A 15,482-nucleotide genomic window follows, 5' to 3' on the forward strand; every position below is an offset into this window, starting at 1 on the left:
TCTAAATTACCACTCTGGATAACGACCATCCATAAAGATTTGGTTATAAATTTGTGACCAATGGATTTGCTACCCTAAGATTGCAGACAAAACAAAAATTAGGAATTGGTATTCACCTCTTCGAATTCTATTTCAGTTCTTCGTGTAGCAAGGTTTACAGAAATGAATGCCAAGCACCATTTAACTGCGAGCTGTGAATGAATTAGTCAACTTTTAAGCAGGAAGAGGGTGCATGAGGGAATATACAAAGTTAATACCAGCAAAACTCCATTACAGGTTAGAAAACTCAACTGCCTATGATTGATAGAAAGCAAAACAAGATCTATCAAATGTTCATTGCAATAATGCAATTTCTTTTTGTCATTTGACATGTACCGAGCAAGATCAACTACAAAAAAATCATCCACCGGATAATAAGCCGTTATACTATAAAGAGGTGGTTTTCGTAGCTCACTGAAGAGAAGTTGCTGATCTCTTGCTGCAAAACAAAACTGCAAACCGAAGCTGGCCATATTTGTGTTTGGTTCGGGGTGATCTCCTATTTCCGTCTACCATGAGAAGGTTGCTTTACTGGTGTCAGCTTCCGGAATGCGGCATGCAAAAGCATAACTATATGAAAAATATAATTATATGTTCAAACAAATTACGCAAACATCAACAGAAGTTTCAAAAGAAAATGCAATATTTACCTATATAACTGACAACAAGGGTACAACACAAGGCCATTTGAACATTCAACCACAACAAAATAATTGCAGTAACTGCAAAAGAAGAAATAAAGTTGGTATTATAAAACCAAAAGAAAATAGCTTCTATCTGTATATGTTCATACAAACCATAAATCTTTTGCCTAAGAATCCCAGGAAATTTTAATATTTTGAAGTTTGCTTGAAGCAAGGGTCATCTTTCGCAGATACAAAATAAAAGAGGCATCGAGGGATCAAGTGTCATCAAGTCAGCTTCACATGTAATTTCTACTAGCAATATTTGACTATTCTTCTTAAGACTTCACTTAAATATTCCTCTAATGAAGATTATATAGTGCTGAAATTCAAGAACTCACCGCATTGCACAAAGCGAACCAAGATCATTTCAGTGACAGGGAATCGATCCAAACCCCATTTATCACTGAAGAACCTGAATGAATCCCAAAGTGCCAAACTTGATATCAACCCAACAAGTGCAAGTGGCAGCTGATACCTATGAAACAATAACAGAAAACCTAGTGATTAACCAAGCTGAGTTTATAACCTATGTTAAGTTTCTTTTTCTCTTTTCCCACAAGTTCCTCAGGAAACAAACAAGAAACCCAATTTAACTCATCCTTGGAAAGAACCAGAACAATCCTCAAAACTAACAACAAAATACCAAAGATTAATGCAAAGAAAGAAGAGTGTTTTTTTTGCTTACAGAGAACAAGCGAAGAAGAGGATAAAAAGTGAAGCATAATTCCGAGCATAACGCTTAACATTCTCTTGAACCCTGAGCCTTGCTTGAGAAGCCGAAGCTGGAAACGAATAGGACCCGAAATCCGCGAAGAACCCTTTAGTCCACGACGGAGTTTCGCCGGAGAAATCGTTGGTGGTGAGCTTGGCGAATGGATTGAACGTGAGTAGAGAGAGCAGCGTCCATAAATGAGAGAAAAAAGAGACCAAATATCGGAAAAGGAAGCTGCTGATTGGGATGGTTATTGTTGGGTCGCTAATCGTGGAAGTACCGGTGGTGGCGGCAGCAGCAGCGGCGGTCTGTTGGTTGTCGATGACGTCTAGGTAGCCGGAGTCTCGGAGCCACGATTCGAAGGTAGGGTCTGGGACGCTGAGAGATAATGGATTAGAGGAAAACACCATTTTTCTTTAATTCTTTTTTGAGATTTTCCTTTTTTTTTTCTTTTCCTCCTTGATTCTTAAGTTCAGGAATTTTTAGGTTTAATTTTGATTTAGTCCCTTTATTAATTTAAAATTTAAAATTTAATATCTATATTCTCTATTTTTATAGAATATTGGGTTAATGTGCAAATGAAAATTAAAATTTAACACTATATTTTGCATTAATTGACATCTAAATTTAGCATAACACTTTTACTATATATTAAATTTTGTATTTTTTTTAAAATTGCTTTTCAATTTCAATTTAAAATGATTTGAAGACAAAATTAAATTTAAAAAATATTTTAAATATTTTATTTTAATAGCTAAAATACTAAATTAAGTAATATAATATAATATAAAAATTAAAATTATTTTATAAAAAAAATTAATTTTTATTTTTTATTTTTTTAAAATTCAAATGTTTTTTTCCACTAAAATTCTAAGCTAATTTTTTAATATTTTATAAATGAATTTATTATTAAAAATTAAAATAAAATATTTAAAATAATATTTCCCTCATGAATTTGTTTCATCACCAAAATCAATATTGAGTGATAAAATTTAATTAAATAAATCAAAATTAGTGGCAAAATTATGTAAAATGGAAAGTTTAATGACAAAATTCAATCACATAATAGTTGAATGGTAAATTTACACATATTCACAAAATATAATGGCAAAAACCAATTAAAATAAAATATAAGGTCAAATTTCAATATTCATTTATAATATAGTAGTAAATTTACACTTTAGCCCTGAACTCTGCGTTCGAACTCATATCCTCCTAAATGTTACAATAATAAAGCTACTGACTGAGTTAAAATCGAATCAATAATTTGATGTTTTTTATAATGTTATCAATAAATCCGAATAGATAGCATCTCGATTTTATTATTATTATTAAGGTGTGATGGGAATTTTTTAAAGAAAAAATAATTTTAAGCATTCGACTAATAGGTGAATTTATTGACTAGATTATCATGTGATCCCGATTGAATAACAATAAGAAATTCATATTAATTTGAACTTTTTAAAAACATAGAGGATCAAATTAAACTAAATTAAAATAAAAAGATTAAATCTTAAATTACAATACAATAGAGGTACTAAACCATAATTTGACCAAATTTTTATTTTATTTTCCCCCTTTTTATAGGGCCATTTACCGCCATGATTTCCAACCAAACGTTCATATCTGCACCATTGGGAAAAATATGGCATTGAGACATTTCTTCAAACACCTTACCATCTTAACTTCCAGCTATGGTTTCTGCACTCTCTCAAGCCGTTTCATTCACCCATCTCTCACTACCCTATTCAATAACATCAATCCCAAAACCCAACCATTGATTCCCACAAAGTTTTCTCTTCCTTTGTCTCATTGTTACACCTCAGTCTCTCACCCTTCCACTTCTACCTTATTATCTCCTTATCTCTCTGTTCGTATTCGATGTCCAAAAGACATTGCTGTAAGCTTTAATTCAATGATTCAAATTTTGGGTTTTGTCTTATGGATTGAAAGGAAATGTAAATTTAACCCCCGCCCCCTCCCTTTTTTTTTCTTTTTGTTGGGGTTGTTTAGGATGTGTTTTCTGAAGCTCTTATGTGCTTTGGTGCAACTTCGACTACTGTGGATGAAGATGATAATTGTGACACTTCTAATGAGGTTAACCCTTTCTTTTTGTTGTTGTTGATGTTTTGGGATTGTTTTTAAGGTTATTGTGCGAGGAGAAATGGGTGAGCAGAGCTTGTGAAATGGCTTCTTAAGTATAGTTTTTGAATGATATTTGTATTTCTTATGCAGATATGCATTGAGTCTATATTTCCAGAATCTGAAGATGTGGACGTATGCATCTCACAGGCTGCTGATTCTGTAGGCTTAAAAATGATACCTAGTTATGAAGTTAAAACGGGTGAACACTATGATTGGATAAAGAAAACTCAGGTTAGTTCACTTTTCTCATTCTCTATATGTTGTGCTGCAATTTCTCTTATGAACTAGGAGCCAAATTGCATTTCAAAGAGCAAACTGGTCCTTTAGTTATATGAGACACATTATGTGAAACTGTCTGCAGGAGGTATATTTGACACATTATGTGAAATTGTCTGTCAACTACACCAGTTTTAGTAGAAGAAATGTATGAAACTTTTAATGAAAAGGACCGGTTTGTGCTTTAATCTAAAGTATATGGACTAATTTGCCCATTTTTTGAATAAAGGGGTTAAAATGCAATCTGACTTCCAGTATAGGGGCCTCCATGATACTTTTACCATTGATATTCAAATCTCAGCTAAACCTTGGGTTTTGTTATGGTATAATTTAGCTTCAAAGCACCTATGTAATTGAGAAAAGTTTTATTATTAATTAAGTTTTAATTATGGAGAAAAGTTTTAATTAAGTTTTATAAATAATGACTTATGATTAATACTAATATGGAGAAAAAAGGCTGGAAACAGGCAATTGATTTATTTACAAGTGACATGCCTTTCTTTGGAAATTGTAATGTATTCGATAACTACTTTTGGGAGGATTCATTGTTGGATCTTATTTTATAATTGGTTTATAGCTCTACAATTAATATATAATTTCATTGATAATATAATTTGAACCCTTGTTTTCTGTTTGAGATAGGAATCATTTGATCCAGTTGAAGTGACTGAAGGACTTTGGATTGTTCCTGAGTGGAAGACTCCCCCAGTATGGTTATCTCCAATTAACTTCTCTTAAGGTTTTGTTGCAATCTTTGTTTATTATATATACGAAATCTATGTTATCCAGACTCCTCATTTTTTGCTAAAGTACTCTGTCCAACACTATGACACAGATTCAGAGAAAAAATTTTAAGCATGTCCGTGTTAAGAACATACTCCGACACTCATCCTCGAGTCCTGATAACATAATATGCGACTCTCTTCTTTGCCATCTTCTATAAACTAGTGGGCATTGTGCTGTAGTATGTACATAGAAGAATTCTATTTTATTTTTTATTTATTTTTTAGTATTATTGGTGATTTGAACATGTAAAAGGTGTTTGCTTTCACTGCATTAGGATGTTAAAGCAACAAATATTATTCTCAATCCTGGATTGGCATTTGGAACTGGGGAGCATCCAACCACTAGATTGTGTTTATTGCTGCTACAGAGATTGATCAAAGGAGGAGAACGTTTCTTGGATTATGGCACAGGTTCTGGCATTTTGGCAATTGCAGCACTTAAGGTAATTTAATTCTTAATTATATGATTGGATTGTTAATCTATGTTACTCAGACTCGGGTGTGAATACTAGATCCAAGTATGTCCAATTTTTTTCAAGTGTTTTCATGTATTGGAGAGTTGTATTGCCATATTCATGTCGAACTCGTTTTTGAGACATATCCTGATATGGTATGGAATATGACCCTCCAAGGGTCCTCCAAAGACAGGGAAAAACTTAAAAAGATTGAAGATACCCATGTTGGATATATGTCTGTATCCAACACTAACCCGAGCCTGAATAACATACGTGCCAGCTAACACATACATACTAATTTCTCAATAACGACCTGCAGTTTGGTGCTTCTTTCTCTGTTGGAATTGATATAGATCCCCTAGCAATAACGTCTGCACATCACAACGCTGCTCTGAATGACATAGGTCTTGAAAATTTTCAATTACGCCTGGTTTCCAGCAACACTTCCTCACCCTCCACCGATGAACATAAAGATATTCAAAAACAGACTTCATTTGAAGCAGTGGCCGAATCCGAACATGAAACATACGACGTGATCGTTGCAAATATACTTCTAAATCCTTTGTTAGAACTGGCCGATGATATTGTCTCTCATGCTAGGCCTGGTGCAGGGATTGGCCTTTCGGGTATTCTATCTGAGCAGGTACTTCTGCACAGGCCGTGCGTTCTAGCCCCATAACAGTTCTACCAGCTTAAGTGATTGTTTTAGTGTGATAGGAAACTAGATATTTGATCTGAATTGTTGCCTATATATATATATATTTACATACATTCGTACATATGAACCAATTCTTATTAGAGACTCTTAAAAGATGGCTATATGAACAGTAAAAGTATTATGAAGGTTCTTGTACGAGGAATTAGATTGCATTTTACTCTCTTATTCAAAAAATGAACAAATTAGTCTATGTACATTAGATCAAAGAGCAAATTAGTCTTTCCTGTTGAAAATTTCATCCATTTTTATTGTTAAAAATCGGTGTGGTTGATAGAATAACCAGACAATTGCACGAGCATGTGTAACTTGTTCTAACATATAAGAACTAGTTTTTAACAATAGAAATAGAAACTTTTTAATATAATGATCAATTTATTTTTTATTTAATGCACAAGAGGGACTAATTTGTCTATTTTTTTAGTAAAAAGAGTAAAATATAATTTGACTTTTAATACAAAGACTTTCATAATACTTTTACTTTATGTAAACCAATTGGATTTGATGTTAGGTTTATCAAAAAATTTTGAGACTATTTCTTAAAGATGAGTATCTGAACTAATTGGATTAAATCTAGTCAAAATTAGTCCACATCATGAGATCACCATAATTTTCCTTTTCATTTGTTTCTGCAAGCTCTTAAGACCAGAATCTTATTTCATCCATAGTTTCTTGAACCTCATTTTATATGTTTTATGCAGGTTCCTTGCATTATAGATCGATATTCTCCATTGCTAGACAACATATCTGTATCAGAGATTGATGATTGGGCTTGTTTAAGTGGTACAAAGAAACTGACTGGCAACTGAAGAACATTTTACCATTCAGTCACATAGAACTAGAGATGGTTTAAATTGGTTTTCGATTTTTTGAGAAAATATGTAACTTATATCATAAATGCAGTGCATTTTTTTTCATCGGAATCAAGTTACAGTACCTAATCTTCCATGGCAATTTATTACATTATTTCTTATGTAATCTACAAAATTTACTGCTGCTCTTATTGGATCTTTGCTTCAGATACAGTGATCACAAGTTGCAACACTCTAAGCATCTTCGCTGTCACTCATACTAGGACGGGTATCAATGTATACTTCTGATGAAAAGTCGATTTCGTCAACAATCCTTCCCCTGTCCCGTGTAAAGAGCAAATGAACATATATGATGTTTTCCATTGTCAAGAACTAAATTTGAAAAAGGCAAAGGTAAAAGTTTTACCTCTCAAGAACAAACTTTCCTTCTTTGTACTTTTGACTCTTCTCGCATGCTGCCTCCTGCCAGACAAAGATGGAAAATTTAGCAAAGGTTCACAATCTTCGGAACTCGATTTTGCTGAATAAAGGTGATTGTGTGTGTGTGCGCGCGCGCAAGCATGCAAGAGGGACAGAAATTACATATTTCCAGCCGACAATTTGTCCGCAACAGCAGCAAAATATATCAGCCACAGTATGCATCCCAGAAATCATCATCCTCTCTTCTAGGTCTCCAACTGTTATGTTCACCCTGAAGCATTAACTCTCATACAATAAGCAACTCGAAGCATCCATCAGCCCGATTATGAATTTTTTGAGGAACATGTCACAAAATTTTGAAGATTCATGGCGATTCATTGCTTTTGTAAAGATCATGATGATATAATACGAAAATTTCAGTATCACACAAATTATAACAGCTAGAAGAATCAGCCGGCAGCTTTAGTCGTTCAAATAAAACCAGTAAAATATTTTTTAAGAAACAAAAATGATTCTCTTCATTCAATCAATCATTGAAGGAATCTTACACGTTATTGAAGAGGTAGGCTTTCCCCCGGCGACAATGAAAAGACTGAACAAATAATGAAAATGACAAAGAAGTAAGTAGTGATTGCATGGAGTTGAAAATTATGAATTGTTTATACAAGAATTTAAATAAAAGAAAAAAATTCAGAACCGAGGCATACAGCTGAGAGGTACTAAGAATCCACATAAACTCTAAGAGAAACAGTGTGCGTAAGCAAGAAACAATGAGCCAATTAACCATCTAAAATTACACATAAAAACATAGATTCAACAGACTTGTAATGAAACATTATAGTTGGCAGTACATCCACAAACATGTTTAGCACAGGCATTTAATCTTGAAACCAAAGACAGTTTCATACATGTAATCTCATGGGGCTCAAAGAGCAGCATTCGTAATTTCTTTAGTTTCTGGATTGACTATATCGTCTTGAATGAAGTCAAGTGGAAAAGGTGGAAAACATCTCCATAAATAAGGGTATTAGCTAACTGTCTCAGTAGTTCTTCTACTCATGGGGTCCAAGGGAAAGGTACATACCATCTCGACATATAATGGAAAGGGGAACAATCTCAATAATTCATGTATTCTCCAATTTCTAAAGTGTGTTGCTTCTATCATAGGATTGCCAAAAGAAAATTGACCTGGAAAACAATGCGGAACTTGATTCCCAAGGTATATGCATAAAATAGTTAAAACTACTTCCAATTAGGAAATAACGATTAGCTTTGAACGAATCCGTGAACTAATTTTGTTACTAATTAAAAAAGCATCATTTAATAGGACAATTATTTGGTAAATTGCCATTGGAGTCTTCAAAAACATAAGGTTCCAAGGGCGATACGTGTCCTATTTAAGATATAGTAAAAAATAAAAATTCAGGAATTAGAAAAAAAAAAAAAAAAAAGGGTTATGTGGCCATATTTGAACCCTCCTTGTGGAATTAAAATATTCCACTAGCAGTGTACCTAATACTAACTCTATGTAATATATACATAGATATATATTGGAATTCTAAGTTCATCTCAGTGGTAGACTTTTGAGGCGTCCTACAAAATTAACCTACTATAACCTGGATACTATCGGGTTTCTCGAAGCACAACAAAGATTTTCAACATGAAAGGCTTTAAGATTTCTATCACTGCAAGACAACAATGCCTACAAACAATAGATTCACAGAAAGCATTGTAATTTGAAAAGGTAAATCAAAGACTTAATACAAGAGGACATGAGGCATAGTCAATGCATAACCCAATAGCTAACTGGAAAATGTAAGAATTAAAGATGATTGATTTCAACACATCTTAAAAAATAAAATTAGAGAATTTAGAAACATATCGTTTGAAGAAGCAACCATAATTGAAGCTTAAAATCCCTTAATCAACGATCCTTCAATTTTTTATGTTTTTCTTCCCTTTATCTAATCCTTGTAAATATAGACCTTTTTTCTTTTTAAATTAATAATACATATAATGAGTGAACACTAGATATACTAAAGTTTTACCCAAAGGAAAACATAAGTGGTATCAATAGTTCATCATTTACGAATTTTAATAACTTGATACTTATATGAGCATTATTCTATTTTGGTGCAGTTCCTTCCTACTGCCTTACATTCTCTGGCATGAACTATTTTTGAAGAATTAAATTTCTCGGAAGGGTATGAAAGGGTTCAATTTTCACTAGGTATACTGGATATTGACATGCTTTATTAAGTGAGAAATCTTTGGAGGTTACTATTGCAGAGGTGGAATATTCAAAAGCTAGAACAGGGTCGAACAAACCCAGTCTTATGTTTATGAGAATGAGCTTTGTTACGAATATCAAGAGTTCTCTTCCTTGCATCTAAACATACGAATAAGTCTCTTGCTGACACTTTGATGGCTAAATTAATCACTATAAAATATGGTAGTTAGGAAAGAACTCAATAACATATACTGGACATAAATGAAAAAGTTGCAAAAACTTAAAGCTTTAGGGATGAATGTGGATGAATCATTTTTGGTGCAGTTCATCCTTAACTCACTTCCTCAGGTTGCTCCATTCAAGATTCACTATAACCACGACCAATGACTAGTGGACGTTAAAGGAACAGACTAGTAAGTGCATTTAGGATGAAGTGAGAAAGAGACAGTATGGACAACATTTAACTCTTCCTATAACTTGTGGAGCTATGCAGAAGAAAGACTAATTTACTAAAGGAAAAAACAAATGAAGGCAAGGGAACTAAAAACATGTAGCTAGTGTCATGATGCAAAGTTTATTGCCAAGTGTTATTTCTGTGGCAAGAAAGGACATGTAGAGAATGATTGCAATAAGGGCATGACTTGGTTTGAAAAGAAAAGTACTTGCCAAATGTTATTTCTGTGGCAAGAAAGGACACGTAGAGAATGATTGCAATAAGGGCATGACTTGGTTTGAAAAGAAAAGTACTAACCTTTCTTTTAAATGTTACGAACCAAATTTTGTTAAAGTTCTTTCTAATACCTGGTGGATTGATTCTGGAGCTACTATTCCTGACAACCAAGAAATCAAAAGAAAGTGAGGTCATCTACATGAGGAACCATCTCAAGGTGGAAGTAATAGCTACCAGAACCTATCGCTTAATCTTAGAGACTAATAATCAAAATCCTATTTTATCTTCCTAACTTGACTGAGATGAAATTCGAATCGAATCAAATATATTTGTTCGAGTTAAATTAAAAAAAAATAATGACTTTGTATCCTTGAAACCATTGTCACCTACCGTAGTCAAATTTGTTATTAACTTTCATCTCCTCATAATTTATTTATTAATCTTTTATATACGGGTTAGCTTCTTTGCTTGCTTAGTTGCTTCAATTATTTTCTGATTTTTGTCACTATATATTTTGAAATTAAAAAATATATTAAATATAAAAAATTGATTTTTTAATAAAAGTTATCTCATAGATAAAATGTGAAATTGATACTAACATCAAATTTTAACACGAATATTTTATGGCATCATCAATAATTCAATTTTAATAAAAATTTATAAAGATTTAATATGATTAAACAATTAAATAATATAAATAGTACAAAATGTGAAATTTAATTTAATAATATAAATAGTATATATAAATAAAATTATTACTATTTAAGTTTAGGAATTGTTTTTGGATGATTTTTTATTTGGGGGTAAAAGGTAAAAAATAAAAGTTTAGGGGAAAAATAAAAAGTTTTAAGGGTTGGAAAAGTAAAAATTTGGGGGGAAAGTAAATGGGGAGAAAATATTCAAAAAAAATTTTGGGAGGAAAATGGGTTTGGGGTAGATGGGGATGGGATGAGAGGGGAGTAAAAGTTTTTGGGAATGTGGGAGGGAATAAAAGTATTGGGGAGAAAGTAAAAAGGTTTGGGGGTTTGGGGTAAAAATATAAAATATTATAATTTGGTATTCGATTTATTTGAATTATTCGAGTTATTCGAATTCAAAAATTAAACTCGATTCGAACTCGAAATTCAAAAAAAAAAATCGAATAACTTGATTCATTTAATTTGAAATTCAAATTTTTTTTCAATTTTTTTTAATCGAATCGAGTTTTACTCACCCCTATAAGAAGCAATACAAAGAAAACTCGTATAATTTTATACAATTTACAACTACAATTCAATAAGCACATTGATTGTTAACTTTGGAAATACTAGACCATCTGACCATAATTATAGAATTATCAACATGTGCATATGAAACTGAAACCACTTCCATATTTAAAATGCCATACTCTATAATTACCAACCACCTCAATTCAAATCAGAGTCTTATTCAGACTTTATAACAGTGTAAGTCAAAGATAGGGAAATCAATTTTTGAGTACCAATTGCAACAAAGTAAGACTAGAAAGCAAGCAATCCCCCTATCATATTCTATGGTATTTGCTTTATAATAATATCCACGAAAACCGTGAACCCATTAATCATGAATGAATTCATCAGACTTAATCAATTTAATATTGGGATAAATCCCAAAACTACACATGAGCTTTGCTCCAATGTGCAATTTGATACATGAACTTTGATTTGATGCAATTATAAAGAAGAAATTTTTTTTGTGGTTCAATGTATACATGAAATTCTGATTGTGATTCAACAATACACATTTAAAGAAATAAATATAATTATTTGTGTATGCAATATGAAAACGTAAATGGTGTTATATCGATAATTGTTTTAGTGATTTGTGAAAATTTCATTTATACATTTGCACAAAATCATAGTTCATGTATAACATTGCACATTTGACCAAAGTTCATGTATAGTTTTGAGATTTATCTCTTTAATATTTGATATAAAACTTCAATTCCAATATGTCTGCATTCAACCTAGCTCAAAATATCAATTATAAGAATTAATTTGATGAAGAAAACACGAAATACAAAAATATGTTTTTTAAAATGTGCTTTGAAAAATAAAAATGAAAATATAAGAAAATTAGAAAACAATAAAAAGTTATTTTGTAAAATTGGAAAAGTTGAAAAAAATGGTTTTTTTAACTCTAAATTTACTAAAAAAGTGGTCCTAGCCCAAACCATATAAATGCAAAAATATTATTTTTAAAAAATAATTTTTAAATATCAAATTTCTTATCTCGGTTTGAGTCCATATAAATGTAACAATTTTTTATTTTATTTTTGATGTTTCTATTATAAGAAAATAAATGCCAAACATGTTTTCATATTTTTATTATTGAAAATAAAATTTTCTATTTACCAAACGTGCTTTTCAATTTTTAAAAAATAAAAAAAAATGAAAAAATAAAAACAGAATATATTTTCACAAACCAAATCGAACCTAAGACTTCTAGAACAGCCATAAATAATTACATCAAACAAAGAAATTTCCCCATCTTAAGAGATCAGCAAGGTGTTTTTGGCATAACACTTCTTATTGATTTTCAATCATTTGAGGTTCCTATTTATCCCCTTAATGAATCAACAGAATTTGATCATAAAACTACTAAGTTAAATCTTACTTGATGAGTGAAAGCAATCATAAATTTCTGCAGAAATTTCTCTTTCAAAATACTAAAATTTGAGGTTCAATCATTTCCATCATTCCTTACATTTGACACCAGCTATGCCATTCCCCAAATTACCATTAAAATCCATTATTAGCACCTAAAAAACAACTATATATCATGTTTCTAGTGTTATCTAGCACCTAAAAGAACCATATTTTAGTATGAAAAACAGAAGTATTTGATGATAGTTGCAACACAAATGGCTAAAAAAAAAATGAAAAAACCCATAAACACAAAAGAAAAGAGAGGGAAAAAGAGTGTACCCTGGAAACAAGATCATCAGGGACAGCCAAGTGAGTTTTACAAAACCCGCATCTATAAGACCTTCCATCTAGCTCCACCACAAACATCCTCCCCATTCCCTTTTCTTTTTATTCCTTTCTGTTCTTTTCAATTGCCGTTGCAAAATTCTCACGGTTTTAGAACGAGAAAGGAAATTTGCGTTTAGGTTGGTGGGTGGGTAGATTTTCATGATTGGAGGAATTTTTGGTGGTTATAAAGATTTGGGGTGAAGCCCATGAACCATTTAAGTCATCAAGTTTCAGCTTTGATTAAGTTGAATTGGGCTATTATATCCAAAACAACCCAATGTTCTTTGCCCCTTGAAGGCCTAAATCCATTCATTGGATTTGCTTTTTTGATGCTAATGCAAAAGGCCTAAATCATTTTTTGGTGTTTGAACTTCGCAATTATACTTATATTAGAGTCTAAAATTTTTAGTTCGAGTTATTCTTTTAATTTGATAATTATTCTTTTATGGGGCCTGAATTTTTTTATCCAAGTTAGTCCTTGAACTTGACAAGTGTTCTCAAAGTGAGACTTCAACTTTTTTACTCAAGCTTAGACAAAAAACTAACAGGTCCAAAAAATTGATTTAACTCGTTCATTTATACAACCAAATCATGGTCCTTAAATGAATGGTAAGAAGTTCGATATTTCTTTAAACGAAAACACCATTATATTAATATTAATTTTTTTAATTGAAAGAGGGCTTTTAAGTAATTTCTTAATTGAATTGTTGTTAAATTAACTCGAGACACTAATTCAAAACACTTTACGCAAGTATAGGTCTTTATTACTTTGTAAAAAAATAATTTTTTTAATAAATTTTAACTGAATTAATATCTCATTAACTCAAACTCAAACAAAAGCTTTAAATATAGTATGAGTAAATAGTAAAAATCAATAGATCGAAATAGTAAAAATAGAAAATGATGAAAATTGAAGCTAAACTTATGATCTAATCCGAAAGGGAAAAACCAATACTTCAAAGAAGGTGATAACAACAGCATGAACTCCATGCAAACCTGAATATAAGACATTGGATGAGTGACTGGTAATGTGGTTCATTGATGTTGCCATTGTAATCGAGAATGGTAATTTTTTTTCCTATGCTTGCCTTTTCTTCCTTTTCGAAGAACTTTCGAAGTTTTACCTTTACTTGCATAGATACCATTCTAAGGCATCGCTTCTTTCATGCTTTATTGAAAATGGAATTTGTAGAAGCTATGGAAAATGACTAATGTTATCGCCAAGGTTGCTTCCTATTGCGTGTGGCATCATTGTTAGCCCAAATAACCTCCTTTTGCTAACAAACTTTCAACCGTTGAGATGCAACTGGTTCGCACCATAGTCAACACCTTCAAAGAATGGTTAAAAAGAAATTTTATCATATTTCAAGATTTTTTTCATTATTTCTATTCCATAGCAAAAGATTTTCGTTAATAAACTGTTCCGTCAATGAGTTGTTCTAGAAAGAATTTTTTTCGTCAATAAAGATTCTTGTATTAAGAGTTGGATTGTATTTTATTCTATTTATTAAAAAAAAAGAAAATTAATCCATGTACATTATATCAAAGAAGAAATTATTCCTTCTGCTAATAATTTTATTTATTTCTACCGTTAAAAATTAATCTCTGCATGTCATAATGAAGCACATGTGACACACCACTATATAGTAGAAATTAATGATTTTTTTAACAAAAATAACTGGTTTGCTCTTTAATATAATTGTATACATAGATTAATTTCTCTATTTTTTAAATTAACGAAGTAAAATGTAATATAACTTTAATACAAAAACTTCTATAATACTGTTATCACGTATTTTTAAATATTTGTCATTAAGAAAAAAGAGAGTATAATTTCTTATGATAATAATGTTTAAATAATAATAATTAATGGAAGTCAAATGTTTTTCAATGACAAAATTACTTCCCAATAATTGATGTTGAATAATTTCAAGGTTTTTTCATTTTTAAGAAATTATTTAGTCTCAATAAGAAAAAAGTAAGCAACTTTTTCATAGTCTTTTCAGAGTATTTACTACAATTTCTATGAACTAATTTGGAAAATTGCATATAAATGTCAAGCTTTATTTTTATATTTATATTAATTATAAAAATTTAAAACCAAATCTTGGCTTTAATTAAACCCTTTTGTAATTAAACATCATTTAGTGTTTTTTTTATTTTTTTACACAAGATTTAAATGATCTATAACCTCTTTTTAATTTATAAATAAAAGAATAATGTACTTTAATACACTCGAATATTTATCCTCTTATAATGATAAACATATCCATACCGATTAATCTAAAATTTAATTGACCTCTTGTTGATATTTTAAATTAAAAAACCTAGTTATTAAATTAAATTTGACGCGTTTGGTAATAATTAATGCATAATTAATTATTTATTGTAAAAAAATATTTTATTTTTTTTAGAAATATGATATTGAAAAAAGAAAACACGAGGAAGCCTCCAAGAAGCACAAACAGTGACAACAGTAAGCTACACTCTTGGCTCGTCAGCCGCCCAATCTCTACGAAGCTCAAAAAATAAAATAAAATAAAA

At 31.0% G+C, this 15,482-nt stretch overlaps 3 protein-coding genes across 4 annotated transcripts; 1 reads left to right on the plus strand and 2 right to left on the minus strand.

Moving 5' to 3' along the window:
• Positions 1-98: 98 nt before the first annotated feature.
• Positions 99-1,893, minus strand: LOC107948761 (PRA1 family protein H). The gene is made up of 4 exons (XM_016883400.2): positions 1,411-1,893; positions 1,064-1,200; positions 690-761; positions 99-609 (listed from the first exon to the last, which is right to left on the minus strand). Exons 1-4 carry the CDS (start codon positions 1,845-1,847, stop codon positions 539-541), a joined length of 717 nt encoding a protein of 238 aa, XP_016738889.2. The 5' UTR covers positions 1,848-1,893; the 3' UTR covers positions 99-538.
• Positions 1,894-3,038: 1,145 nt separating this feature from the next.
• LOC107948759 (ribosomal protein L11 methyltransferase) lies at positions 3,039-6,791 on the plus strand. The gene is made up of 7 exons (XM_016883397.2): positions 3,039-3,337; positions 3,451-3,534; positions 3,673-3,813; positions 4,501-4,566; positions 4,919-5,086; positions 5,418-5,741; positions 6,515-6,791. The coding sequence occupies exons 1-7, from the start codon at positions 3,083-3,085 to the stop codon at positions 6,620-6,622; spliced, it is 1,146 nt and encodes a 381-aa protein (XP_016738886.1). The 5' UTR covers positions 3,039-3,082; the 3' UTR covers positions 6,623-6,791.
• On the minus strand, positions 6,659-13,504 carry LOC107948760 (protein yippee-like At5g53940). Of its 2 annotated transcripts, XM_016883398.2 has the most exons (6): positions 12,891-13,105; positions 10,027-10,105; positions 7,594-7,637; positions 7,208-7,316; positions 7,032-7,087; positions 6,659-6,944 (listed from the first exon to the last, which is right to left on the minus strand). In XM_016883398.2, exons 1-6 carry the CDS (start codon positions 12,956-12,958, stop codon positions 6,860-6,862), a joined length of 441 nt encoding a protein of 146 aa, XP_016738887.1. In that variant the 5' UTR covers positions 12,959-13,105; the 3' UTR covers positions 6,659-6,859. The 2 variants fall into 2 exon arrangements, with proteins under 2 accessions (XP_016738887.1, XP_016738888.1); XM_016883399.2 differs by lacking the exon at positions 10,027-10,105 and having other exon boundaries at positions 12,891-13,504.
• Between the last annotated feature and the right edge of the window lie 1,978 nt (positions 13,505-15,482).

This window comes from Gossypium hirsutum, chromosome A04, assembly GCF_007990345.1.
Source record: "Gossypium hirsutum isolate 1008001.06 chromosome A04, Gossypium_hirsutum_v2.1, whole genome shotgun sequence".
In the NCBI taxonomy this organism is placed as follows: Eukaryota; Viridiplantae; Streptophyta; class Magnoliopsida; order Malvales; family Malvaceae; genus Gossypium; species Gossypium hirsutum.

Bases quoted from the DNA above. Each gene is read 5' to 3' on its own strand.
- LOC107948760 (XM_016883398.2), bottom strand. From the start codon at position 12,958: ATGGAAGGTCTTATAGATGCGGGTTTTGTAAAACTCACTTGGCTGTCC. The intron at 10,106-12,890 runs GTACACTCTTTT...CTTGGTTGTCAG, and splicing joins CTGATGATCTTGTTTCCAGG to GAATAGTAGCTCCAGAATCA. The intron at 6,945-7,031 runs GTAAAACTTTTA...TACACGGGACAG, and splicing joins GGAAAGTTTGTTCTTGAGAG to GGGAAGGATTGTTGACGAAA.
- LOC107948759 (XM_016883397.2), top strand. From the start codon at position 3,083: ATGGCATTGAGACATTTCTTCAAACACCTTACCATCTTAACTTCCAGC. The intron at 3,535-3,672 runs GTTAACCCTTTC...TTTCTTATGCAG, and splicing joins ATTGTGACACTTCTAATGAG to ATATGCATTGAGTCTATATT. The intron at 5,087-5,417 runs GTAATTTAATTC...AACGACCTGCAG, and splicing joins TGGCAATTGCAGCACTTAAG to TTTGGTGCTTCTTTCTCTGT.
- LOC107948761 (XM_016883400.2), bottom strand. From the start codon at position 1,847: ATGGTGTTTTCCTCTAATCCATTATCTCTCAGCGTCCCAGACCCTACC. The intron at 1,201-1,410 runs GTAAGCAAAAAA...ATTGTTTCATAG, and splicing joins CTCTTCTTCGCTTGTTCTCT to GTATCAGCTGCCACTTGCAC. The intron at 610-689 runs GTAAATATTGCA...TTTTTCATATAG, and splicing joins CCTTGTTGTCAGTTATATAG to TTATGCTTTTGCATGCCGCA.